Source organism: Rissa tridactyla, chromosome 4 (genome assembly GCF_028500815.1).
Source record: "Rissa tridactyla isolate bRisTri1 chromosome 4, bRisTri1.patW.cur.20221130, whole genome shotgun sequence".
NCBI classification, from domain to species: Eukaryota; Metazoa; Chordata; class Aves; order Charadriiformes; family Laridae; genus Rissa; species Rissa tridactyla.
In genome coordinates, this window is record NC_071469.1 from 47,390,423 (window position 1) to 47,414,066 (window position 23,644).

At 39.3% G+C, this 23,644-nt stretch overlaps 1 protein-coding gene across 20 annotated transcripts in view; it reads right to left on the reverse strand.

The window, feature by feature from the left end:
• Positions 1-23,644, reverse strand: part of CELF1 (CUGBP Elav-like family member 1) — a 71,235-nt gene that overhangs the window by 6,282 nt on the left and 41,309 nt on the right. For 10 of the 20 annotated variants that reach the window (XM_054199026.1, XM_054199031.1, XM_054199023.1 and 7 more), the window contains 6 exons: positions 23,103-23,184; positions 19,905-20,033; positions 13,359-13,472; positions 12,992-13,177; positions 11,996-12,139; positions 1,238-10,424 (listed from right to left, as the gene is read on the reverse strand). In XM_054199026.1, the coding sequence (XP_054055001.1) occupies positions 10,297-10,424; positions 11,996-12,139; positions 12,992-13,177; positions 13,359-13,472; positions 19,905-20,033; positions 23,103-23,184 (783 nt within the window). In that variant the 3' untranslated portion in view covers positions 1,238-10,296. Of the gene's footprint in view, positions 1-1,237; positions 10,425-11,995; positions 12,140-12,991; positions 13,178-13,358; positions 13,473-19,904; positions 20,034-23,102; positions 23,185-23,644 lie in introns of those variants that run through there. The other 10 variants (XR_008466011.1, XR_008466010.1, XM_054199014.1 and 7 more) reach the window with 5 other exon arrangements.

Sequence of the window (23,644 nt, forward strand, 5' to 3'; positions counted from 1 at the left end):
CCAACCCCTTTTTCTGATTCAATTGTTTCTCTCCATCCTTCACCTCCGAGACATCTGAACTGAAATCTCTCCAGCCTCCCTTCTCAACAGCTGCAAATTAACTTTGGGGATCCCAGCATACTCTGCAACAGGTGGCTCAGTGCTTCGCTTCGCAATTGGTGCACTGCAGGGAAAGGAATGCAGCACTGAATCCTGATGCTTGCAAGTGCTCTCACATTTACAATCATGTAGGAAGTAATGGGGTGAACAGAGTATGCCAGATAACAGAGGAAAAGGACGCAGAGGAGAAACATAGCTGCCCTGAAAATGCTTGCAGTCTCTGAGACGCGAGACAGCAGAGGAAAGGAGTAACATCACTGAATTTTAGGAGCTTTCAGAAATGTGTCAAAGTCATGGCCATTGTGGTACTTTCCTTCTGAGAAAGGCAATATTAGTGTCAAACTCATGGCAAGTTTCTAAAATAATTATACTCTGCCTACCCCAATTTTATTTTTTTTTTAACAACTCAATTTTATTTCAAATGATTAACGTATCTGAGTTCTAAAAGCAAAGCAGGTAACTTTTGCTTATCACAAAAACTGAGTAATCCCAACCCATTTGGAGTTTCCCTGGGGACTGCAGATACCTTCACGTTGCAGAACTAGGATAGGTTCAGCAAGCTTGGCCACGTTCCTGGAAGGGGTAAGGAAGCAGTGGCAGGTATGGGGCTCTTTGGAGCAGTATGAGCTATCTAATGCCTATCTAATCCCTCACACCACTATGCACACATACTGCTCCTGTATAGCTGAAGTCTGGTGCTATGCCGAAGTTATTTAGCCCTTGAAACACCGTGAAGCACAGTGCACAGACAGGCAAGTGGCTATGGAGCACCAATTCGATGAGGCTGGGTATGCCTACACCTCACTATCCAGTGTATCACATATTTGCATTATCCAAGATTCCCAGCTTTTCTATATCTAATGTCTGAAGGGGACTTGACTGCCAAATTAAATGAGATGAAGGCTAAACAACCAAAAAAACCCCCCTTTTCCATTTCTACTCAAAGTAGCTCATGTACATACAGGTAAAAATGGAGGGCTATATTGTACATCCAGAACAAGTGGTACTGGGCCATGAAAATCTTTGTGGCTCACAGCTAAGGAATCAGAAGGCAGTTCTCTAGTCTTTCAACTCGTCTTCCCACACTTGGACCCAAAAAGAACCTCAAGTTTAAGACACAAATACAACACACAAGGACTCTTCTCAAACAGTTTAATAGCAAATAAACAAAGGAAGGTACCACACTTGGCATATACAAAATGACTTGTTGTCGGTGTGTCTGTGCAATTAAAACAGCTTTAAGTTGCCCTTTGGGACAAAAAGAAAAAAAATAAACACACACACAAAAGGAAGAAAATTCCTTTAACACATACTCGCTCGTTCCAAACTTGTAACAAATCTTTTCATTTTTAAATCCACTACACAAACTCTGTGATCAGATCAGAAAAGCAACGCGTGCTCCTCTGTTTTTTAAACCATTAAAGTAAAATCCGTAATTCTCTACAGAGTACAACACAATTTCACACAAAAAGACATTTTGTTTTGCAAATCAAAACAAGAAAAAAAGGAACAGCTCAAACAAGGTAAAGAAAAGCATTTCTACGACTGAACCACGACTTCGAGTTGATTAAATCCCGTTACTGCAGAACAGACTCTACATTTGGTCATAGTGGCAATTTGTTTTCTCGTCACATTGTGAATCACTTTACATTGTTTTCTAGTAGAAAAGGCAAAAAACTGTACAAAACCCCTAGTGTTAAATACAATGTTTGTACCAATAAAAAAGCCCACAGGTTTGTCTCCAAAATGTAAATTTTCTTTTTAAATTATTCACAAAAAGCAGCCAAAAATCAGAAAGGCAGCTGCTGCTCCACTGTCTCAAATCCATTAAAACCACCACAGAACAATTAAAACAACCAAAGGAAGAAAAGGAAAGAAGAAAGGAAAGAAACATCCAACGTTTGGCATTTTGGTTTTCTTCAGATATTTTTCCACAGGTTTCCCCAAAGTTCCTTATGGAACCAAATGCGCATGTACAGAAATGTATTGGCAGTTACTCAATGCACTGCAGGGCATCGGTGCCCCCCACTGACACACAGCCCTGTGCATTCAGACTGTGGGACTAACAGTAGCCAGCCCACAACCCTACCTCCCCAAAAAATCAGTGTCTATCCTTTTTTCATCCAGCCTCACGCTTCACTCCCAGGTATATATACCATATCCAAACACGTTCTGTCTTAGAAGCAGATTAAGGACTGTCTACACAAGTCTAGCCAATATCTATTGAGAACACAGTATCCTCAGCCAACTCAGGAGTAGGATAGAAAAAAAATCCTTTTGCATTTTGCATTATCCCAAACACTGGACAACAGTAAGATTTCTATACAGTCAAACACAATTTGTTTTCTCAGCAAAACCCTTTCTCCCGGGATTTCATTACACATTATCTTCTACTATTAAGATACCTACACTAGCTTGCTTCTCCTCTGATTGAAACTTCATCACAGCATACACTCTTCAGGTGCCTTCATCTAGATGCTACATCCCAGTTTCTACCTGTGCAGATGGTACGTAGGGAAGGGGGAAGCCTGCTACCCAGAAAGCAGTAACCTGTTCTAGTTCACCCTGCAAGCCAAGAAAAACTGCTTAGCTCATTACCCAATTAAAAACTAAACAAAAACTAAAAAATCTCCGTAGAGATTCCCCAGCTAAGGCCCTTGAGAAGAGAGCTGGGGATGGTACCCTGTTCAGGTAACAGCTTCAGAGGCTGTTGTATTGTGCTTGTCACTTGGGAAAAGAGCCAGCAGCTGTAGGACCAGGTTTACAAATGCTTTCTCTGGGATATTTCAAACACTTTATTTAAAGAGCTAACCTAGACCCTTCAAGGATCCTGCCACCAAGGTATGGCTGATGGGCTGGACTTCACAAAAATGTGCCCTGAATTACACAAAATGCTCATAAAGAGCGTTTCAAAGAAGCCCTAGCTTCAGGTAACTTTGGAAACAGAAACACTGTGAAGTTCCCCAACCTTCCTGCTCCCCAGCTATCCCCTTCCACCAAAACTTCCACTAGAGGAAGAGTGCAACCAAGCCCCCTCGGAGCCTCTGACAGCACTGGAGATGGAACAAGGTCCAGGTGCTCTGTCAGGCAGACAGTCTAAGTGCACAGGTAGATGCCCTCAGGTGGCTTCTGATCAGATATTTGTCATACCAAAAACACCAATTTAAAGGATACCTTTAAAACCCATTAAATTGCTCAGTTTTTGCACAAACTATAGAAAACAGAGAGGTGAAGGTGATATATACGAGGGTGTGAAGAAAACAGCAGGAAACATGCAAAACATTTCTGGGCACTATCTTAGTTTGAGAGATTAAAACAATAACATCACATTTTGCTGAGGAGATTGTAGTTACAAAAAACCAAGCATGCTGGAGTTTAACAAAATACAACATCAACTTTGATCAAATTTTCACTGCAGACTGATAATTGCACAGGGAAGCAGGGGGAAAAAATAATAAAAATAAATCAATAAATGTCAGGGCAAAAATGTAGCTACAATCAGAAGAAAATGTAGTTCAAGTGTTGTCTGTTGATGCCACTCAAGTCACAAGTTTGAACTCATAAACACACATGCTGTCTCCTCAAGCACAGAAACCAGATCAGCAAAATGTGACTAGGAAGTCTCCCGAAAGATTGAGTCACACCATATAATTGACTTTTTCTTTGAAACTGTGTTTTTAAAACTAAGCACACAGAAAAAACTAAGCCTAGAAAGTGATTGGTTGTATGTTCACAGAAATACAAATACTCCACAAGGTATGCTAGCAAGGCTGCTCTGAAGACAATTACAAAGAATCAGATTCACAAAATCAAGTGGTTATCTTACGAAGGTCTAGAAAAATAGAAATTCTTTTATATTCAAATGCAAATTTAAATATTCCCCTTCAGCAGTCTTTCTAGCAAAACCAATTTGGCAGCACAAAAAAAAAAAGAAAGAAACAAACGTAATAAAAATACACATCAGCATCAAAGGTCAACACAAGGTCAAAGGTGAGAGTTCAAGCATCAGAGAAGCTGAAGAGACAAGGATTTGGACGATGTACTTGAACGCCACATCGACATGCTTTAGGCACAACGATGAACAAACGGCAGGAATCTAGAAAAAAAACAAACCAGAAAGAGGGAGACCCACTGAGTTACACAGAGCAGTACATCCAAACACGGAGAGAGAGAACAAGAATGGGCACTGTACAATGACATCTCCTGGGGAAGGGAGTTGACAGGGAAGGGCAGCACATGCCAACAATGGACAAGTAAAAGTCGAAGTACATGAAGGACACCGAGTAAACATCAAACTGCCAGAAACCAAATGGAAGCAGAGGCCTGGATTTCCCTCTCAACACCCAGGCTGTGGAGCACTCCACAGCCCAGTGACACATTGATTAGCATGCATTCACCTTGCCCCGTGCCCAGTGTCTCCACTAGCTCTGCTCAGGAGAAGAACAGAGCAAGCTCCCTCCCCAGGAGACTGGCTCCAAAAAAATATGGCTCCAGGGCTAACATTTGCCCACAGAGACTAAGACCATGAGAGACAAGACAGAGGACACAAGGGATTCACAGGTGGTTTGACGGCTGAGACTTTTCTTGCATCCTAACATGGGAAGTTCTTAGGCAGTAGTAGCCCAGGAAATCCAAGTTCTTTCCTTCAGCTACAGTCCCTTCTCATTCCCTAGGAGCCCATGAAACTGGGGGTAGGTGATTTGGAATGGGGGCGGGGGAGGAGTGATTATACAACACAAAAACTCCACACATTAGAGAAGAATTCCTTAAGACTTGACTGCAAGTTAAGACTTGTCCTAGCTGAGCACTTTTCATACCATTAGACCTGCACAGGGGATTTCCATTCCCAACTTTTTATATAAACAGCCCCCAGCTCCCTGACTTCATGAGGAGGGGATTCTGGACTCTGAGAAGCTCTACAGTCACTGTTGCCGGTTTGATGAGTAGAAAAAAATGTGTTTCCTGAAGCTTTCTTGAAGAGTTTATAAATAATTCTTATATTAAGTGATATAAATACCTTTGTGTCCTCCCCTCAGCTTGTGAGCTGCAAGAGACAAGAACATTTTTGGGAAGACTGTGGGCAGTAGGGGAGAGAGGAAGCGAGTTTTTTCTTCTTTATTCCTCCCTCCCCAGCCCCCCCCCCCTTTATGTCCTGTTTGTGGCCTTATTCTTCAGCACATCTCAAAGCTGCTGGTTAGAGACTAGAGCAAGGTGAGACTTGCATATTATCTTATAGCATTTATAGCACATTTAAGAATAGCAAGTATTATATTCTAGTTCCAAAGCAACAAGCAGCACGTTGTCCAGTAAACCTGCAACACTCTACTTACTACATCTGCTGAGACTAATTTGCTCTTCATACTTTCCAATGCAGGTAAAGGACTTAGTGTGGAGTTTAAACCAACTCCAGCAAACAGAGCACAATGCAACTCTTGCAGTTATTTCTGTAGTTCTAGACATACTCTAGATAGTTTGCAGATAGCTATAAGATTTCAGTCCTAAACCAGAAAGGCAAATTCATCATGAACTGAGACATGAGAAACAAGAGGCATGAAATCAAGTGACACCTAAGCACGCACCATAGAAATTCTTTGTGTGATTTGTTTGGGTTTTTTTTGATAGAGATTTTTCAAATATTTCACTCGGCAATTTTGAGGGAAAAGACTAAGTTTCATTAAAGCCATGAGGAAGGACTGGCCTACAAGAGCAGAGCCATGGGATGCCAGATAAGAACGTAATGACTTAGGGGAAGTTATTCCAGTTTGCCCTTGTTTTATTCTTACAACTGTGTTAATTGTGCCTTCTGTGTTTTATCTTTTGTGGTAGGTATGCTCAGGGACTTATAACATCCTTATGTTTAAATGTTTGCAACAGGAAGCTCTCAAAGCATTTTACATGTTCATAATTGCACCCTTGATTTGCAATTTGCTTTATCGAAGTTGCTTTTAGGTATTTCCAAATGAAATAGGAACAATTTCACTCTGCTTGGCTGTTCTTCCCTAACTTGCAACCATTAACAAGAAGAAACAATTCAGTTAATTCTATCATGCAAGCAGGATCTATCATGCTATGTGACCTTCAGTATACACATGAAAAGCTCTTTTCTTATTTGCCAGATGTATTTGCCAGTGAGAAACTTTGAGGTGCCCATTTTCCAGATAGTATCACCCACAGCTAGTAAACTGCCTCATCATTAAAATATAAAGAGATATTTACCATGACTGTCTCAGATACTTTTGAAAAATTCCAATCCTTGTTCTGACTAGGATTAAAATTTCATCACTATATATTAAAGGCATTTTCTAATAATGCAAGCTTTGTATTACTGGAAGAAAAAACCTAAACTTCCAAGAGATATCCTATGTTGGACTGCTGATTATCTACAGGACTGAAGAACCTATTATTTCATTTAGTCGATACTAAGTAGCATCAGACCAAGACATCAATTGTTCATAATACTTCCATCTTATTACAACACATCTAGTAAAATCAGATGTCTTCCGAGGCAAAAATTAAATCTATGAAGTAGGCTGTTTCCATCTCATTTCTAAAAATATGTAAGTACTTCCTGGTGGCACACGTAATATGGAATTCCATTTCATCAGAAGTCCTACTAGGTTTTTTTGTAGAAAATTCATATTCTTTGGTTTATGAGCATACAGAATACTTTGTCCCTGTGGCTACTTAAGCCAATCCTTCTGCAGTGTATTTGAACTCACCCAAGTCTTACCCTACTATCCAGGAAATAAAGCATTTGACACTGATTTGATTTGCGCTTGAATAAGAGCATGACAGCAATGAAAAATAAAATAAAATTTAAAAGCCCCAAGTCCCCAAAAATCCCAGACTTCCCTGACAATGAGTGAAAAAGAAAACTGGCTTAAGACTGGAAGGCAAGAGCCTAAATCTCCAGAGTCAGCAGCAGCCACCAGACAGACACAGAAATGTTGACTTTATCTGATCAGTTCTGTTATCAGAAAAAAATCTGCTCAAGTCACAAACTTGATACATTTATTAACTTTGGCAACATATACATTGATACACCAAGAAAGGGAAATCTGAAACAAATACACAAGAAGGGCAGCATCTTCAGCTGGTGAAAATTTATGCAGCTCTACTGAAGAGAGCAGAACCACATTGATTCAAACCATCTGAGGATCACATCTAAAATTTAACCTGCATAGATTTCTTTTTTTCTTTTTGGCAATACTTATAGTTATGCCAGTAAGGCACAAGAGCTAGCCCAACTTAGGTGTCTTAAGGTGATTATGTCCGGGAGGAGTCACTGATCAAACTAAGCCACAGTGTAAACTGGTGAATCTCCTAAAGTCAACAGGAGTTGCACCTATTTGCAACAATGCCAAGCTTGATCCATAAGTTACAGTACTGAGGACACACTGTTGGATGCAGAAGCTAAAATACCTAATTTTGGGCAACGGAAATGACTAATAAAGAGGCCAGAGTATCAGATTAAAAGAAAAACAGGACAAAGGTCTCAGATAGTACAGTGGGGTAGGGTGCAAAGAAGGTAAGAGTGACTGTAGAGACCCCAGAGCGCAGTGCTCTCCTCCACTGGTTCACAGCGTTCGTCTTCCCCATTTAGCAGTTGCTGGGCTGCAAACAGGCCACTGAAAATCAGTAGTTTCAATCATGCACATCGTTATGTGTGTAAAACAATCACATTCAGGATTCTACAAAACCCTGGCCTTTTTTTTTTTCCAGTGAAATAATTTAGGTAATAAATATTCTCCACCCTGGAGCGGTATAAAACTTCTATAAAAATAGAAACAACATTCTTGGTTACAGCAGGTTGCACTTGGAGCAGTTGCTCCCAACTATGTGTTTTTTTTTCTTTTTTTTTTTTCTTTTTTTGAAAAGTATATTATTTATAAAAAAAAAAAATCCCACTATCACCCTGGAGGCCTTCACACTCCAACACTCTTTTTTCTCAGAAAACCAGGACACATCTTTCCCATCGTGCAGAATTCAAGTGTACATGGTTCACTTAAGTGTATGTTCACGTTTCTAGAGAGATTCAAATAATTAACACAGAAGGGTACCACATGCCAGCATAACTGGGAAATTTGGCAATCTGGCCTTTGAACCTTTGCCACCACAAAGTGATTTGAATAATACTGATAGATTTACCTGCCTGCCATCAATATAGACAGACCAGCATCAACTGTTTGATTTTCAATTTAAGAATGGAAAGGGCTCTTCTTGGATGCTATGGGTCAGGCCTTGTACTTCTGAGGTTTGAGATCCCGGGGAACCAGTCCCTGGGAATGCCCAGCATCCCCAAAAGACCACCGCACATGGGTGCGGATCCTGAGCACGATCTCAGGTTTGATGGGTTTAGTGCTCCTCCTGCTGGAGCAGAACAGAAAGTCCCAACCCTATGTCTGACCCACACGCTCACTATTCAGCAGCTTGCTCCCAGACTGCAGTGTTAGCTGGTGCCCTGGGAAACAGCATCACAAACCAGGAATACAAAGAAAACAAGGAAAAAGGAGAAAATATGAGGTAAATGGAACGTCTGTTAAAGACACACAGAAATTGTAAACTTCCTCTTGTGACAGAGGTGGATTTTGGTAGTCATAAAATGGGACTCCGATTTCTTAAAACAACTCAGGCCAGAGTGTCAAAAGTCCTTTGAGCCCCCTAAAACCAGTGTATAACAAAGGCCCTTAGCAATGCATTAGCAATTTCACAAGTGTGCAGAAAAAGTGTGGGTTCACTGAAGGGGTGTGTTCAATTTTCCTTCAATATAGAAGATAACAGCTAGTACCAAAAAAACAGAATAAGACTGAATGGCTCAATGCTCTGCTCTGGTTCCACAGCTCCTGTGTTAGCCTGTTTTGCTCTGGTACACACCACCTTAAAGGAAAACTGCAGTATAAAGAAATACTTAATTACTAGACCAAATCACCGCACAAATTGTTCTGTGTTTTGTTTTGTTTAAAAAAAAAGAAAGCCAGGAAGTTATCTTTGCAACACAGTTAAGACTTGAGAAATCAAATGCTATGAGAACATGTATGAAACAGGAGCCTCAAGAGCTGTGTTAGGGTACCTCTGGGCTTTGTATCTCAATTTAACAGACATTTTAATAGAGAAACAAACAGCACTTACATTATGCTTATCAGAATGAATTCAAATTAATATGCTGCAAAAAGGACATTATTCCACAGAAATGGCAAATGTGATGAACTGTTAAGAAGAAAAGTTGTCAAAAAAATTCTGCAGGCTACCAGGGATCAAAAGTTTCTTGTTTCCAGTCCCAGATGTATTCATCCAGACTAAGCTGTCTGTCTCTATGCCTTTCTACAAAACCTAGATAAAGTACATAGGATAAGTTTTCTTAAATATGGAGAAATTCACTGCATCTCATTAATATTCAACTGTAAATGGACAGTGAAATTTTCTGGGCAGGGACATTATCTAATAAAGTGCTGTGTACATTCACAGTGCTATATAAACACTACTTTATATACAGCAAAAAAAAAAAATCACTGCAGTTTTCCTTTGGCTTGTTAATGTGTTCACCCTTCTAGCCTGTCTCTTCCTTTAGAGATGATTTACTATATCTCCACCATGGCATACAGTTAAGGAAATTTCTAAGAGTGGATGGGGCATGACAAAGGCTACATGGAGCCAGTTATTTGCTCACCCAAACTTTGATGACTCAGTTCTCCTTCCCCATCTTTGTTTTCATCAGCTGTTCTGTGTTATTTCTGCTTTCTCTTCTCCTCTCCCCCATGGTGGTGTGGTATCAGTTCTGATTCCCCTTCTCTCTACCCCAAGGCAGTGTGGTGTCAGTTTCTGCTGCTCCCTTTAACCTTCCCTCCCCACCCGCAAGGAGCTGGCATTGGTCCTTCTCAACACACACTGGTTACAAACACAGCAAACTTCAAATAAGGAGGGGGGGGGGAGGGGGGAAGAAAAAAACACCTCAGCGATATGGCACCTAAACTCCAAAGTAAAACACTGGAAACAAAAGCACAAACTTGTCCTCCATCCGAAGCACGATTCTCAGCAGAGGCTGCAGCCGAGTCTTCAGGGGAAGATGTGCCAGATAGAAGGCATGGATCAGCTTCCAGGACTGTAAAAACACAGCCTTAGGGCTTCGAATCACTAAGCGCGCTCCTCTCCAACTTACCAGAAGATCCTTCTCACTCCAGTCCCGGAGGGGAGGGGCGCTCAGTATGGCTTGCTGTCATTCTTAGAGCGCTTAAGCTGTACTTTCAGACGCTTCATGCCAATCTGAAAGCCGTTCATTGACTGAATGGCAGCCTGTGCAGACACAGGATTGTCGTAACTTACAAAACCTGAAGAAAGGAAAATACATAATTACACCATGCCAAAGCTGTCCACAACAGCTACTCACAATTGGAAACGCAGGTACTCACGAGGTAGAAGAGGCTTGCACAACATGCCATTTTCAAAAGCTCACAACTGTTCTAGACTCTTCATAAAAACTTCCTACTAAGGGCTCTCAGACAAAGCATTGCTTTCTGACATATAGAACTTTGCCCAAAAGATATACAAAGCTCAGGAAATTAAAATTTCTAGTCTTCCAACAAAAACGAGTACTGCTGTTTGTTTTATAAAGAACTCATACCTGGGAGAAAACCAAACCTGGAAAATGTTAATCTATATATGAAAGGTCATTAAAGATACAAGGCTGAAATCACACCCTCGGCATTATGGGAATAGATTTTTTTGGAGTGAAGTAGCTGTCAAAGCAGTGTGGCACTTGTACTGCTATTATGTTTAGGTTTCTCTTGGACAAAAGAGCATCCTCAAAACAAACTTCTCCAGATTTTTGAAAGAATCCATTTTGAATAACTCCAGTCAATGGCTGGCATCACTACCTGGCGAGATCATTCCATATGCAGGTGTTACAGCCTGATCCTCAGCATATTTTCTGTTCTTATAAAGCATCAGATTATCCACATTTTTTGCCTCTATTACTAAAAAATACAGGATATTATGTCAACAGAACTATCAAAACCATAGAGAAAGGCTCACCTCTCCTATTCCACCACCACAAATCTCCATCTATCAAAAGAGTCATGAGATCTTACAGCACTACAAAAATGCTTCAACTGCTCGCACTGGGGTTTCAACGTGAGGAAAATAAAACCATGAATCTTTCAGTCCACATGCACAGCCTCCTACTACACAAGCTAAGTGAGAATACGTTTTTTGCCCTTTTGGCATCACAGACTTTATCAGTTAACTGAAAATAATCTATTTGCATAGTAACAGTAGCACGACAGGTTGATTTACAGTTTTAGGATACACTTCCCACCCTGATGTGCCTCCCATCTAAACACACAGGAAGCAGAGCAAATGCAACCAAAGTTAGGTAATAAATAAAAGCTGAAAAGATTTTTACTATTACTAAGTTTTCAAGAATTAGGGGGAAGCTTTAAAAATTGCCTTCAGCGCATTTACAAAACTTCAGAGTCAAGTGCTTCTGCACTACATGGTAGCCATAATAATTATATATAAAAATGTTAATAGAAATCATTCATAATGGTAATGTAGTAAGTAGCATATACGGCAATGTAAACAATTAGTGAAACGACAGAAAGGGTGAAGAGGAGGAACTATACCATGATTACAGTCTGCAAATATGAATCATAGTGAATTATCTAGGGCCAAAACAGTATAATGAGGCATAGCAGTATGAAATCAGGGAAAAGCAAAAAGTCAAAATGAAAATCAAAAAAATACAGTTCAGTGCTGGAATAGTTCAGATTGATATTTTTTTTTTTAGGAATATAGAGAAAGCGTCACTACTTGACTTCAAAGCTAGACTAGAAAATTTACTTGAAAAGAGATAACTAGAAAGAAGACACCTTTCTACAGGTAACAATTAGACCCAACGTACCAAAACACTTGCTTAGATTGGTCTGCTTATCAATGAAAACCTTGGCAGAGACGACATTTCCAAATGGCATGAACATCTGCAGCAAATCCTGATCCCCAAACTCCTGGGGGAGATGGTAGATAAACAGATTGGCTCCCTCTGGACCTTCAAACAACAAGTAGGAATATAAATTCAGAAAAAGCATGGATAACAGACTCACTACACAAAAAGAAGGTGAAAGAGCCATTCAAGCCAAATTTTCTAGATAAAACAATGAAACTGCTGTTCCCACTTCTGTGGAGTACTTGATTCCAGAATAAAACAGCATGACCCTTTCCTGGTTCTGGTCATTCAAATAATTCTAGCTCTTTCTCACTATTTCCACATTGTACCAAATTGGTTCACAGATCTTTGCTGCAATGAAAGCTGAACAGTAAGTCTGAGCCTCAGACGCTGACTAAACAAAAATGGCTATGCAAAGCTTGTGGCCCAAAGAAACTAAGTAAATCTCAATACAAGTAATCACATTATTTGAAATCTGACAGATTCTTTTCTAAACATCATCCTACATTCTGCTGAAAATTTACTCTTGCATTGTTCATTACACTACATGTTAAATTGATGCTGAATATGAAGAGTGAAGAGACTGGCATTAAGTACCTGTGGGAAGAAGTGAAGGACCAAGAAAAAAAAATTAACAAAACCACAACTGATTCTCTGACAGTGGGATATATCAGGCCGCAGACTCATACTCTCCTGTTCTCCAAGAAGATGGAGGAGTACTATTACTAAGCATTTAAGACTAGACAAATCCTGGGAAAAGCTTCCTGTATAAAAACTACTTTGGACAGCCCTTAAGAGAGACACCTCACAGGTTTTCTTTCTTTCTGTTCAGTAACTTTAAGATTCTAAAAAATGCCATCAAAAAAAAAAACCCCTGCAGATAAGGTCTGAGCAAGGGCTGAGCTTGCCCTTTCGAAAACACCTCTCAACTTGTTTCTACAACTTTCTCCCTACCTTCTTTTTGACTTCCCGCTGCACCGATACTCTGCTGTGTTAAGAGACTCTGGTTATAGAGTGTGGGCAATGCAGCAGCAGCATATTGCTGGATTCCAGAATAAGCCTGTGTGAGGGCTTCCATTGTGCTACCTGTCCCATTTGAGAGACCACCACTGCCAAGTCCTCCATTTAAGGCTGCCATTCCTGTATAAGAAAGAGAAAATAAAGATGACTGAGCACTTCCACTGAGCCAGACTGACTACCTTTCAAGTATTATGCGTTATTACAAAAAGCAGGGAGCAGGAAAAAAAACCTCACAGAACTAGCACAGCCTGAGGAATGATAATCAGCTATTCCCCCCAACCCACCACAACACACAGCTTACCTGCTAAAGAGCTAACGTTGAGGCCTGCTGTAGCCCCTGCCAGTGTCTGCAATGCTCCAAGAGAAGCCATTGGATTAACAGAGGAGCTGCTACTGGAGCTAGGTGAGGAACCTGCTATTGAAAAAGATAATTAACCTTAAGCAATAATTCAACTTCTTCATGAAGTTATTTCCGTAGAAAAGGCTAGTAAGGAACAGATCAAAGCAACACAGTATACTTTATGTCAGAAAAAAAAAATAATCCCAAACCCATACAACATGATTGATCATACTGCTTGTATCTCCTAATCCCTTCCTACATTTTTGAAAAATTTCTACTACTTCGTTATATTGCCTACCTTTTGTAGCAATAATAATTTCATTAAGGATAAGACACCTAAGATTCAGACAATATACAAATATTAGCTAAACTCTGTACCTCAATATAAGGTGACCAGCAGCCGTGACTGTTTCCTGCTGCCTAAACTGGGTAAGAATCACTTTTTATGTATTAACTTCTATCCTTGAAACATCACACAAGGTGAAAGAAACCTGAAACACAGATGCTAGGGACATTAAGGAAAGCTCCAGTCAAACTGAACATAGGGTTTTCCCATACTGCCAGAACAGGAACAGCAGATGATCAGATTATTCTGACACATGAAATGATTTTCCATTAAAAATGCTGCTGCATCAGCTGGGGCTAGGGCCAAGAAAAGTCTTGGAATTTCCATCCAAAATACATAGTCTATCCTCTGTTGACTGTGCCACTAACATCTTCAACCATGTTTACTCAGTAAGAGAAGTCCACAGATACAGTACCTAGCAGAATAACAGCTTACATAGCCCGCCAAATTCTACAACAGGTAGTCTGTTCTACAAAAATAGACATCAAAACCATGAGAAAAAAAGTCTGCTAAGCTGGCATATCAAAAGAAACAGAAGTTCAAATTAAGGTAATCTACAAAGATTATGGACATGATAAAATAAGAAAAGAATAGTATTTTTATGATTATATAGCAGTAAATAAGAAAAGCTATGCATACTGCTATTAACCCAGAAGTTTAAATTTACTGCACAAGATGCACTGGAAAGTACTTATGGCTTCTACAAGTTAAAAGATACTGAAGACTGGTGCTGCAGAAACATCTTGTAGTCTGCTTTCAGGAAGAATTTATCTGTCTGACCAAGTGGGTAACAGAAGAACTGAAATTCAGGCATTTTCAGTTTCCTTTGTGTTTTTGTGATTCTCAGTTATGCTGTGTACATACATTGAAACTTTTAAAAGAATCGTTAGCATCTTTCAAGCAGATTCACACACACACTACCTATTCACCACTTCAGATATGTGGCACAAAGTCTCTGCTGGAGTGGAATATGGTAACTATTTAAATGTAATGAAGCAAACTTGCCTAACAAGCCCCAGCAAAAGCTGCTCAAAGCCTAACAACAGTAGTTGTACCTAACAAAGGCTGCATGAGAATTCAGGGAGCTGCACTTCATATCACTGCTTAGTTTTTGTACTGACGGAGGAAATGACAAACCTCCCCTAAGAAAAGTTCTAGACAAATTCTCTTAAGTCAGAAACTGAAAGACAATGTCCCAAACTATATTTTAAGATGCCTACTCTGAAGAAAAGGAGACACTTCCTGTTTTACTATCAGTAGCATATTAAATGTTGGAAAAATACAGAGAACAAGTCAGAGTATAACCCTTAAGTTGGTAGAAAAAAATAGCACAGTTGGCTGAATAAAAGCCAGCGTTCAGAAATGATACAGCTGCTTTGATTTCAGAATACCAATTGTTTATGCAACACTTCATTGCTAATCTACATAATTCAAAAAGATACTACATTTGACAGATGAGAACACCATTTAAAAAACCAACCCACAATAAAATAGTAGTGGTATGGGGAAAAAAAGAACAAAGCCAAGGCCAGAGAGCAATGTAAAAGAGAGAACAGATGCCCTCCCTACTTTAAAAAGCTTGTGATTTTAAATAAATTCATGTAAACCACTACAAAAAGCTGAACACACAGTTATTTTAGTTTAGCTGATTTTATCAGAAATATCTTTAAGCAAAACAAGAAACGCTTTAGTACTGAAAACGCCAAGAAAATTTAACACTGGTTTATTTTCTTTATCATTTGTATGTAGAATTGCTGTACTAAGTCAGCACCCCATTTCTGATGATGACTAAAGGCAGATAAATAACAGTAGAGCAGAAATACAGGGCAATTACAAAGTAGTACTTTCTAGGTATAGTCTATACACCAATGCAGCAATTTGCAAATCCGGGAGTTTTTCAGCCCAGGGCAATGTCTTTTTATTGAAGTTAAGAATTTAATTTATTAATTTCAGCGCATTTTGAACACTGAACTGTTTGACTCTACTGTGTTCTAAGGCACGAGTTCTGCAATTTAATCATGCACTATGCAAAGAAATAGCTCTTTTTATTTCTGAACTGCCAGCTGACAACTTCACCTGATAACCTGTAATTCTTGTCTAGAAATATCTAACGACTGGTCTTTCCCTATTTGTCTTCGTCACAACACTAATATATTTGTATACTTCAATCATATCCTCCTCCCATGTTAGTGTTCTATTTTTTCAGGCTCCCTCGTTCCTTTTAGGGAAGGAGTTCCACAGTTCCAAGTCATCCTCTCTCTGTACTTCTGTTTTTTGTGTATTATTTCAGACCAGAAAACTGGCAAACCAATATGGCTTTATACATGTTCTTTACTCCATCCCTGATTCTTAACATTGTTTCTGTGCAGTTTTTGGTGGGTTGTTTGGGTTTTTTTGCTTGCTACTGAGGTTATGTTTTCTTATATCTATCTACTAAGTTATGTATCTAGTAAAAAGGCTAACTCTAAGATAACCAGCTGAAAACACTTGCAAATGTTTTCAGAAAATTTGAATATGTAGTAAAGAATAGCTAGGAAAAACAAAGGACAAGGACAACTACCTACTTGTGGAGGTAGGTAAACTGAGAGAACAGTAAGTTTGTTCTAAATCAGTCATCTAGCATCCAAGCAATAAACACTAAAATTCAGACAATGAATCTGACTGAACTGTACCAGAATTAATTACGCTAAAAGCAAAAAGACTATAATGTCCCTGAAAACAATTTTGCTGGAGAGACACCAAGGCCAGCAAAGTCCTCTAGTCTTTTCTGCACCTTTGATGGTTGCCTTTGAAAGGAGGAGAAATGGAAAATACATCAACTTTTGCAACCATTCTATTTTGCTTTGGAGCAGACAATTCTTATTGACGGCCAAGTTGAAAAGATGGCTGACAAGACACTCCAATCCTGAAATACTTCTGTAACGTTTTCTTGAGCATCCCTTTCACAAGCTAGCAGTTTAAATGAGTTTATCTAAGGCCATAGTCTCTGTAACATGGATTACCTATAGGTGGATGCAGCAGCACTCTGTCCAGTTCCAAAGAGTAGCTGCTTTATTGCAAGGTTGAAGGTTTTGCTCCATCCTATTCTACATCAAAATACACAATACCTAAACAAAGTCACCTAAAACGAGCAGGAAGACAGCACAACAACACTTAACACCTCTGATTTCAACCATTCTGACATGTAACCTATACATAGTCCACAAACTCTGCACTGTGTGGTCTCCCAAGTTCCCCAAATACAAAAGATGTCAGTGCAGATAAAAAAAAAAAAAAAAAGGTAACCATGCATAATGGTTCGTCTGGATTTTTCCAGGGTTCTTCTGGATTATGCAGTTTGAGGACAACGTAGAAGAGATATCCAAATAAGCATCAGGTCAAAATTTCGAAAACAGATGGACAGAAGTCAAGCCGGTAGTCATCTCATCTGCAGTTAGGTTTAAGAGGTTATCATAGTAGATGTTGTCATATGTCTCACAGACAAGGAAGGCATTTACTCATACATGGTACTGAACAGCTATATACCGAGTTTTTTCAAGGTCCAGGTATGGTTCAGGAGGGATGCTCTGAATGCATGCAGTCCAACAGCCTTCTATGTGAATACATACAGTGTAAATGCACACGTAAATATTAACTAAAGAGAATTTCAAGTTTGCTTTTATACAAGGTAATTGCTGGTTCAGAGCAAAGAGTTAAAAAGCTGTATAATTATAGAAGTATCATGAGATTGAATGCTGTCTGTACACATTGAGGCTTCCCCTCCCCCCAGTTTAAGTTCAGTTTTAAAAAGGTGAAGTATATTCATACCTCCAATGAAAACCACTGAAACTGTTTCAGAGTTTGATGTCAGTGACTACATATAGACCACACATCATCCAGAACTTTTTATTTCTTTTGAACAAAGTTAATCTCTACTCTTTAAAATTCTACTTGAAATTAAGCTTAAAGAGCAATACAGTAGTGACTGCTTCGTATTACAAGCCTGTGAAAAGTGAACTGACTGACACACCTGTATAGGATATTAATTCAAATGACCCATCATGATTACTTGATTGTTGACACATAATCATTTATTGATACAACTGGCAATTAGAATGCTGCTTGGATTGAGCAGAGAAGGTACTTAATGGACTGCTCCCCACCCCCTAGCCCCTCCACCAGCATGATCAAAAGTGGAACAGAATCCCGAGATATGTCTATCATCAAGGGAAAAAGAACCTGCAGAGTGCTGTGAAACAGCCAAAACTCAGGGAGGGAAAACTAATCCCAAAGAATCACACAACAGTAGCATAACTTCAGTGGAAAAGGATGTTTGTGGATCATCTAGTCTAATGGTCTACTCAGAGCTGGTCTAACCTCTTGAGTTAGGTCAGCCTGTTCAGGGTTCGTTCCAATTGCATTCTCAATCTCTGAAATGACGGAGATTCCACAGCCCCTCTGGCACCTGGTTCCTGAGCTTAATCACACTCACCATTAATTTTATTTTTCTTTTATATCCAGTCAGAACTTTCTCTGTAGCAACTTATGTCCATTGCCCTTGTCCTTTCACTGTACACTTCTGAGAAGAGGCTGTCTCTGCCTTTTCTATCACATCTGGCATTTGAATTTCACAACTTGCGAATTCCTTTCCCCACCTCAACAAATCAGAGAACAAACTTGCTCCAGTCAGTACATGAGAAAGCCAACAAGGAAATCTTAGTTCAAAACATCAGTCACAGCAAACGGCAACCTGGCAATTCCAGCTCTGCTACTGCATGAGGGAACATGGGAGAAATTCTCAGATATATTCACCTTCATGCTTTCTCTATGATGAAGAGCATTAGTGGGTTATAAATGCAGCTCTTCTATAGCATCAACTTTTTTTTTTTTAATTATAGAATATGATAGCATAGCTGGGAGTCAAGATAAATTTTGAAAATCTAATCTTTTAGAATTGCAGACCACAAACTTTTCATGTAAAAAAAAAAAAAAAAAATCCCCTTTCCAGCAACAGAATGCTCTTTGAACTGAATTCTTTCTGGCGGATTTCTCCAAGTAGATAACTGTGCAAAGCACTCACAGTTTAACTCCTGATCATGTGACATAAGGTTTTCTAAACAGCTTTTCCTTGTAATCTCTTTATAATCTTTTAGTCCAGCTCCTTGGTCCTCCTATGCAATACAAAAAGCTACGTATAAATTTAAAACACCCCTAACCCCCTTTAGCCTTTCACAGTCACAGGTGAGGATGTCAACTCTGTAGGCTGGATTTCAAAACTGGATAAGCAATTTGGCTTTTTTATGAGAAACAAAAAAGCCAAACCCAAATCCACATACCATGCTGTAGATGCTGGAAAACTGACACCCTGAAAATACAGGATCTCCCTTCCCATTTCAGTATTTAGAAATAACTGAAAACAGGATAGAAATAATCACATTTGTGGTAAAAACTGAGCACATCTGATGTAAGTGCAATCTAATTTATTTTTTTGTTTTGCTTGCTTGTTGCATTTAATGATCACATTTAACAGTAAGACAGCGGAAGAACGCTACTTGGACGTTCTAGCCTCTCTGAATAGCGTACATAACCTAAAGCAAAGAAAACCCAAACCAACACAAACAAAACCAAAAAATCCAAACCACAAAAAGAAAAATCCAGAAGAGAAAGATACTGACTTCTATGTGCAACTCATACACTCAGTTCTAGATAACCGCTTTCCAATAAATGTGCTAGGGGTCTATTTATTCTGCTTCTATAAGGTAGTTGTCTTCATTGACACCAGAGAAATCTAAACTGTACTGTTTTAGTGCACTGAATGCCTTACTGATGCTTAAGGCATCTCTGCCTAAAATCACAGAGAAACCAAATACGTCATGAGATTTCAATAACGTGACTGGAAAGAGGTCACCTACCTTTCTGCTTCATGATGACCTCAAAAATTCTTTTACTCTAAATTAATCTGACCATCGGAGGAAGGAACACAGCAGGTAAGAAGTCTTTGCTTGTGGCAAAGATATCTACCCTAAATAAAGGCCACTGAATCTACTTGTAAAACTGCTTGTCTATTAAAGAATCAACATAAAAGTGACAATAAAGGGATATACAAAACAGGTGACGTTATCCTGAAACGACTCCTAAGGCAACCCACGTCATAACACAGTAGAGCATAGGCAGTCTCTTACCTGAGCTGGTGAGCACACTCAGGGGACTGCTAGAGGAAGTGAGTGCAGCGGTACCGCTCGGTGTATTCTGAGCTGCACTGGCCGCAGCTGCTAATGCAGCCAGGTTCTGTAATTGCATCGCATTCAGTCCTGCAACACATCGAAGAAAGCACAGAGTTTCTCCTATAATAGTCACCGTCATCCAAGCTTAACAGATCCAGCAGCCTCAGCACATCACAAGGGAGTAATGAGAAGGAGCTTAAAAAGCAACAGGCTTAATACTAGTTACTGATCTTTTCTGTATTGTGATTCCTTGTTGTAACCAAAAAAAAAATATTTTTGTTTGCCCAGATAGATGAGTTTTGGTAAAAGACCAGGTAGTCATGATCCCAGATGTAGATTCCAGAGTACAGAAATTTTCAAGCAGCGTTCTCTCCAGTCACAAAGGCACAGCAGCTTTAACTGAGAGTTAAGCCAGAGTCTGACATCTGTAAGCTAGAGAACTTGTCTAGACACCAGGCCAATAAACTCCTCTTCTCTGGTGTCCCTCCACTCTCTTTGTATGGGAACAGTAAAAACTGCAGAATTCTTTCAAGAAGGCCTACACACCATGGTGGCCATAAAGTCATACCTTTAACCCACCCACCACCAGCTGAGCATCATCACATTTTGTTTGGTCCCCTTGGCAGCCAGGAAGCAACAGCCAGTTGTGAAACAATGCTAGGGGTCAACTTCTGACCACAAGATCAGACAACATACTGATCGTAGACAATGGAGGCTAGTCATCTGGTCAAACAAAAGTGGTAAGGAAGATGGGAAACATCAGGCATGTTGTGGGTAAACGTTCAGGAATACTGTAGGAGGAGGAAGGTATCCTTGCGTTGATGAATTTTTAACGGTCAATTTACTTATCTGACTCACCTTAATTTTTCAGTCATAGCTTTTTAATGAAACCATTCGGTCAGTACTAACACTGGTTTACCCTCCTTTCCTGCCATGGGATTACCATTGATATCCATCATCTTCTGAATTCTGTATTTTAGCCATTCTTTAGTGGGCTAGCCCCATTCTTCCAATTTTGCCTCTCTTCCCTCTTCCCTTATTTCCCTTTTTTGTCTCTACTTTTGCTTATTCTAACAATTCCCTCCTCTTTTCATCTGACTTCAGACAATTCCTACTAATTCTTCCTTACAAAATTAAAACTGAAATTAAATTAATCACCATTCATATAACAACATCGAAAAAACCCTAGGTAAATGTGGCACCTAATCTTTTGGATGCTTAGTAAGTATTTGGTGACAAAGCACAACCTCAAATAATTAAAATCCCAGTTTTGTAATCTAAGAATATAAACAGACAACATAAAAATGTAAGTGACAAACCAGTATAAACAATTTATTTTGTAAAAAAACTTCTACTACCTTTAGCATAGTTCATTTGGGCTTTTTTAAATCTTTTTCAATTGTTTTCTCTCTGTGACAGGGTCTGTTTCCCTAACCACATTTAGTGCCTGAACCAAGAGGATTCTGCCTTTGTTTAGATTATCAAGGTGCCACTGTATCATAAAAGCATGAAGTTAAAACCAAAAAGTTGTATTTTTGGTTTTTATTGTGCTACAGAGGGTTAAAAGTGCAAGTGCTAGAGCTAGTGAAGAACAGAGCAGCTTGCTTTCTTTCTGAAGCAGTTTGGCATGTACACACTGCACCTGTCCTCTTGTCATCACATTGTTTTCCCATCTGCTTTCAAACAGGGTTAAGATTAAATTCTGTCTACAAAGTCTGATACAGTTTGGAATCTAATTACCTACTTAATTTTTCTATCCATGAATTTCAAGAAAGGAGATCAGCTGAGATATTAACAGAACTTTGAAATTAAAACTCTCTCTGTGAAGAATCAGACTTGAAATAATTCTTTCAAAACACCACCATGCAACATGTTATTTATATGTCTGAGTTCCCAATTTTTAAGATTTTTTTTTAAATAGTGAAAACAGAATTACTCTGGAAACTTCAAAGGCAACCTCAGCTAGTTAGCATCTTCCCCAGTTCTTACTGTAGTAACAATTAACATGAGCTGCTGTACTGTTTTTCTCCTTTATTACTACTTGCTTTTAAACAGACACAAGAGGGGGAGAAAACAATATCACACAGATAACAAGATCTATTATAGATCACCACTACACAGGATATTAGTGAAATTCATTTTTAAAAAATTGCTTTTGACAAGAGTCTTAAATCTAAGAGCTCTGAAGAGATTCAACATGAAAAAAGTACACAGAAGAAGTTAAGGTTAGAATCAACCTCAAGTATAAATCAAAGCTCTTACAATCAAAACAGTAACACTTTACAAAAGTTTCAATTGTTACTGATGGGTGTACCAACACAGCTCAGATGTAGAAAGCCACTTTATTTTCTTAACACTTTTAGATTAACCTCTGCACAGACAGAGCATGTAACATTGTGAACTACCGTAAAACTCCAAGAGGCAATTTTGAAGGCTTAAGAAGTTCAGTATTAAAACCAAAACTATAGCAGAAGGATTTTTAGAATGCAGCTACTGGAGTTACTAACATATGTCTTATTATTCCCTGCACTGTGAAGACAGAAAGGACAATCAATTTGCAGCTCCAGTGCTGCCATATTTAGTGACTATTCTGACTAGCAGTCCACAGCAAGGAATTTGGCTCATACCTATTAAGCTGATTTTTCCCTAACAGCAATGGCGTAATCAATTGTAGTTCAAATGAAGGAATTAAAGAACCTGAATGAAGGGCTAGTGCACACTCCTACCAACGTTGCGTTTTCGACTTTGATATATTTAAGAACAAAGAATTTTAAACGGGAAACTTAAGAGTCCATTATCACTGAAACAAACGCGTTAGCTTTTACTTCAAAAACAATTACTTCACATATGCACCTGTTCGGATGAAAATAAATATCCAAAGCCATCTTGTTGTACCCATAAGGGAGGATGATTTTAAATGCCAGAGGTAGAGGAGATTACCAGCATACCACAACTTACCTTGGGGACAATGGCTAACTAAGATTAAGAAGGAACATCCATACTTGTAGCAGAGTATTCCTGCCATTCCAAAGGTGGGTAAACTCAGGACTACTTATTTCAAATGAGGTTAATGTGTCTACAGCCTTTTGGCCACTTTCTCTACCCTCCTCCTCTTTTCTTTGGCACTGATTTTGTCTTCTAGTGGCAAAAACTCACCTCCCATTGGGTGGAGGCTGCTCAATGTGTTCAGGTTCCCAGATGACGCAGCTGCTGTCTGCTGAAGGAGCTGCAAATAAAGCTAGACATTACACCAAAAAACAAAACAAGAGTGAGAGTGAGGGCTGGCTCCGCTTCTGGGAGAAACTGCATCACACCACAGCCAGAGCGCCGTCACAAAGGGAATTCCCACTGCCCATGCACCACATTGTAGCAAAGCATAAAGAAAATTCCCCTTAAACAGTACAGCCAGAGCACCACCATAGTGAAAATCCACATGGCCCATGCATCATGTTGCAGCCAAAGCAACAGCACAGTGCTTTCCTCACTCAACACAATCAAAGTTGAGGGAAGTTTATAGCTAATACACCAAGACAAAAACAGTAGAATCAGTAGTGAGAAAGAACTCCTATTCAAAGCACCTCAGGCAGGACTGCTACCCTTAAGGATAGACCAAGGATAGTCAAGCCAGACTTAACAGCTGACGTTGCCAGCACAGGATAAATGGCAAATGCCATAACAAAATCAAAGAGCCACCGAGA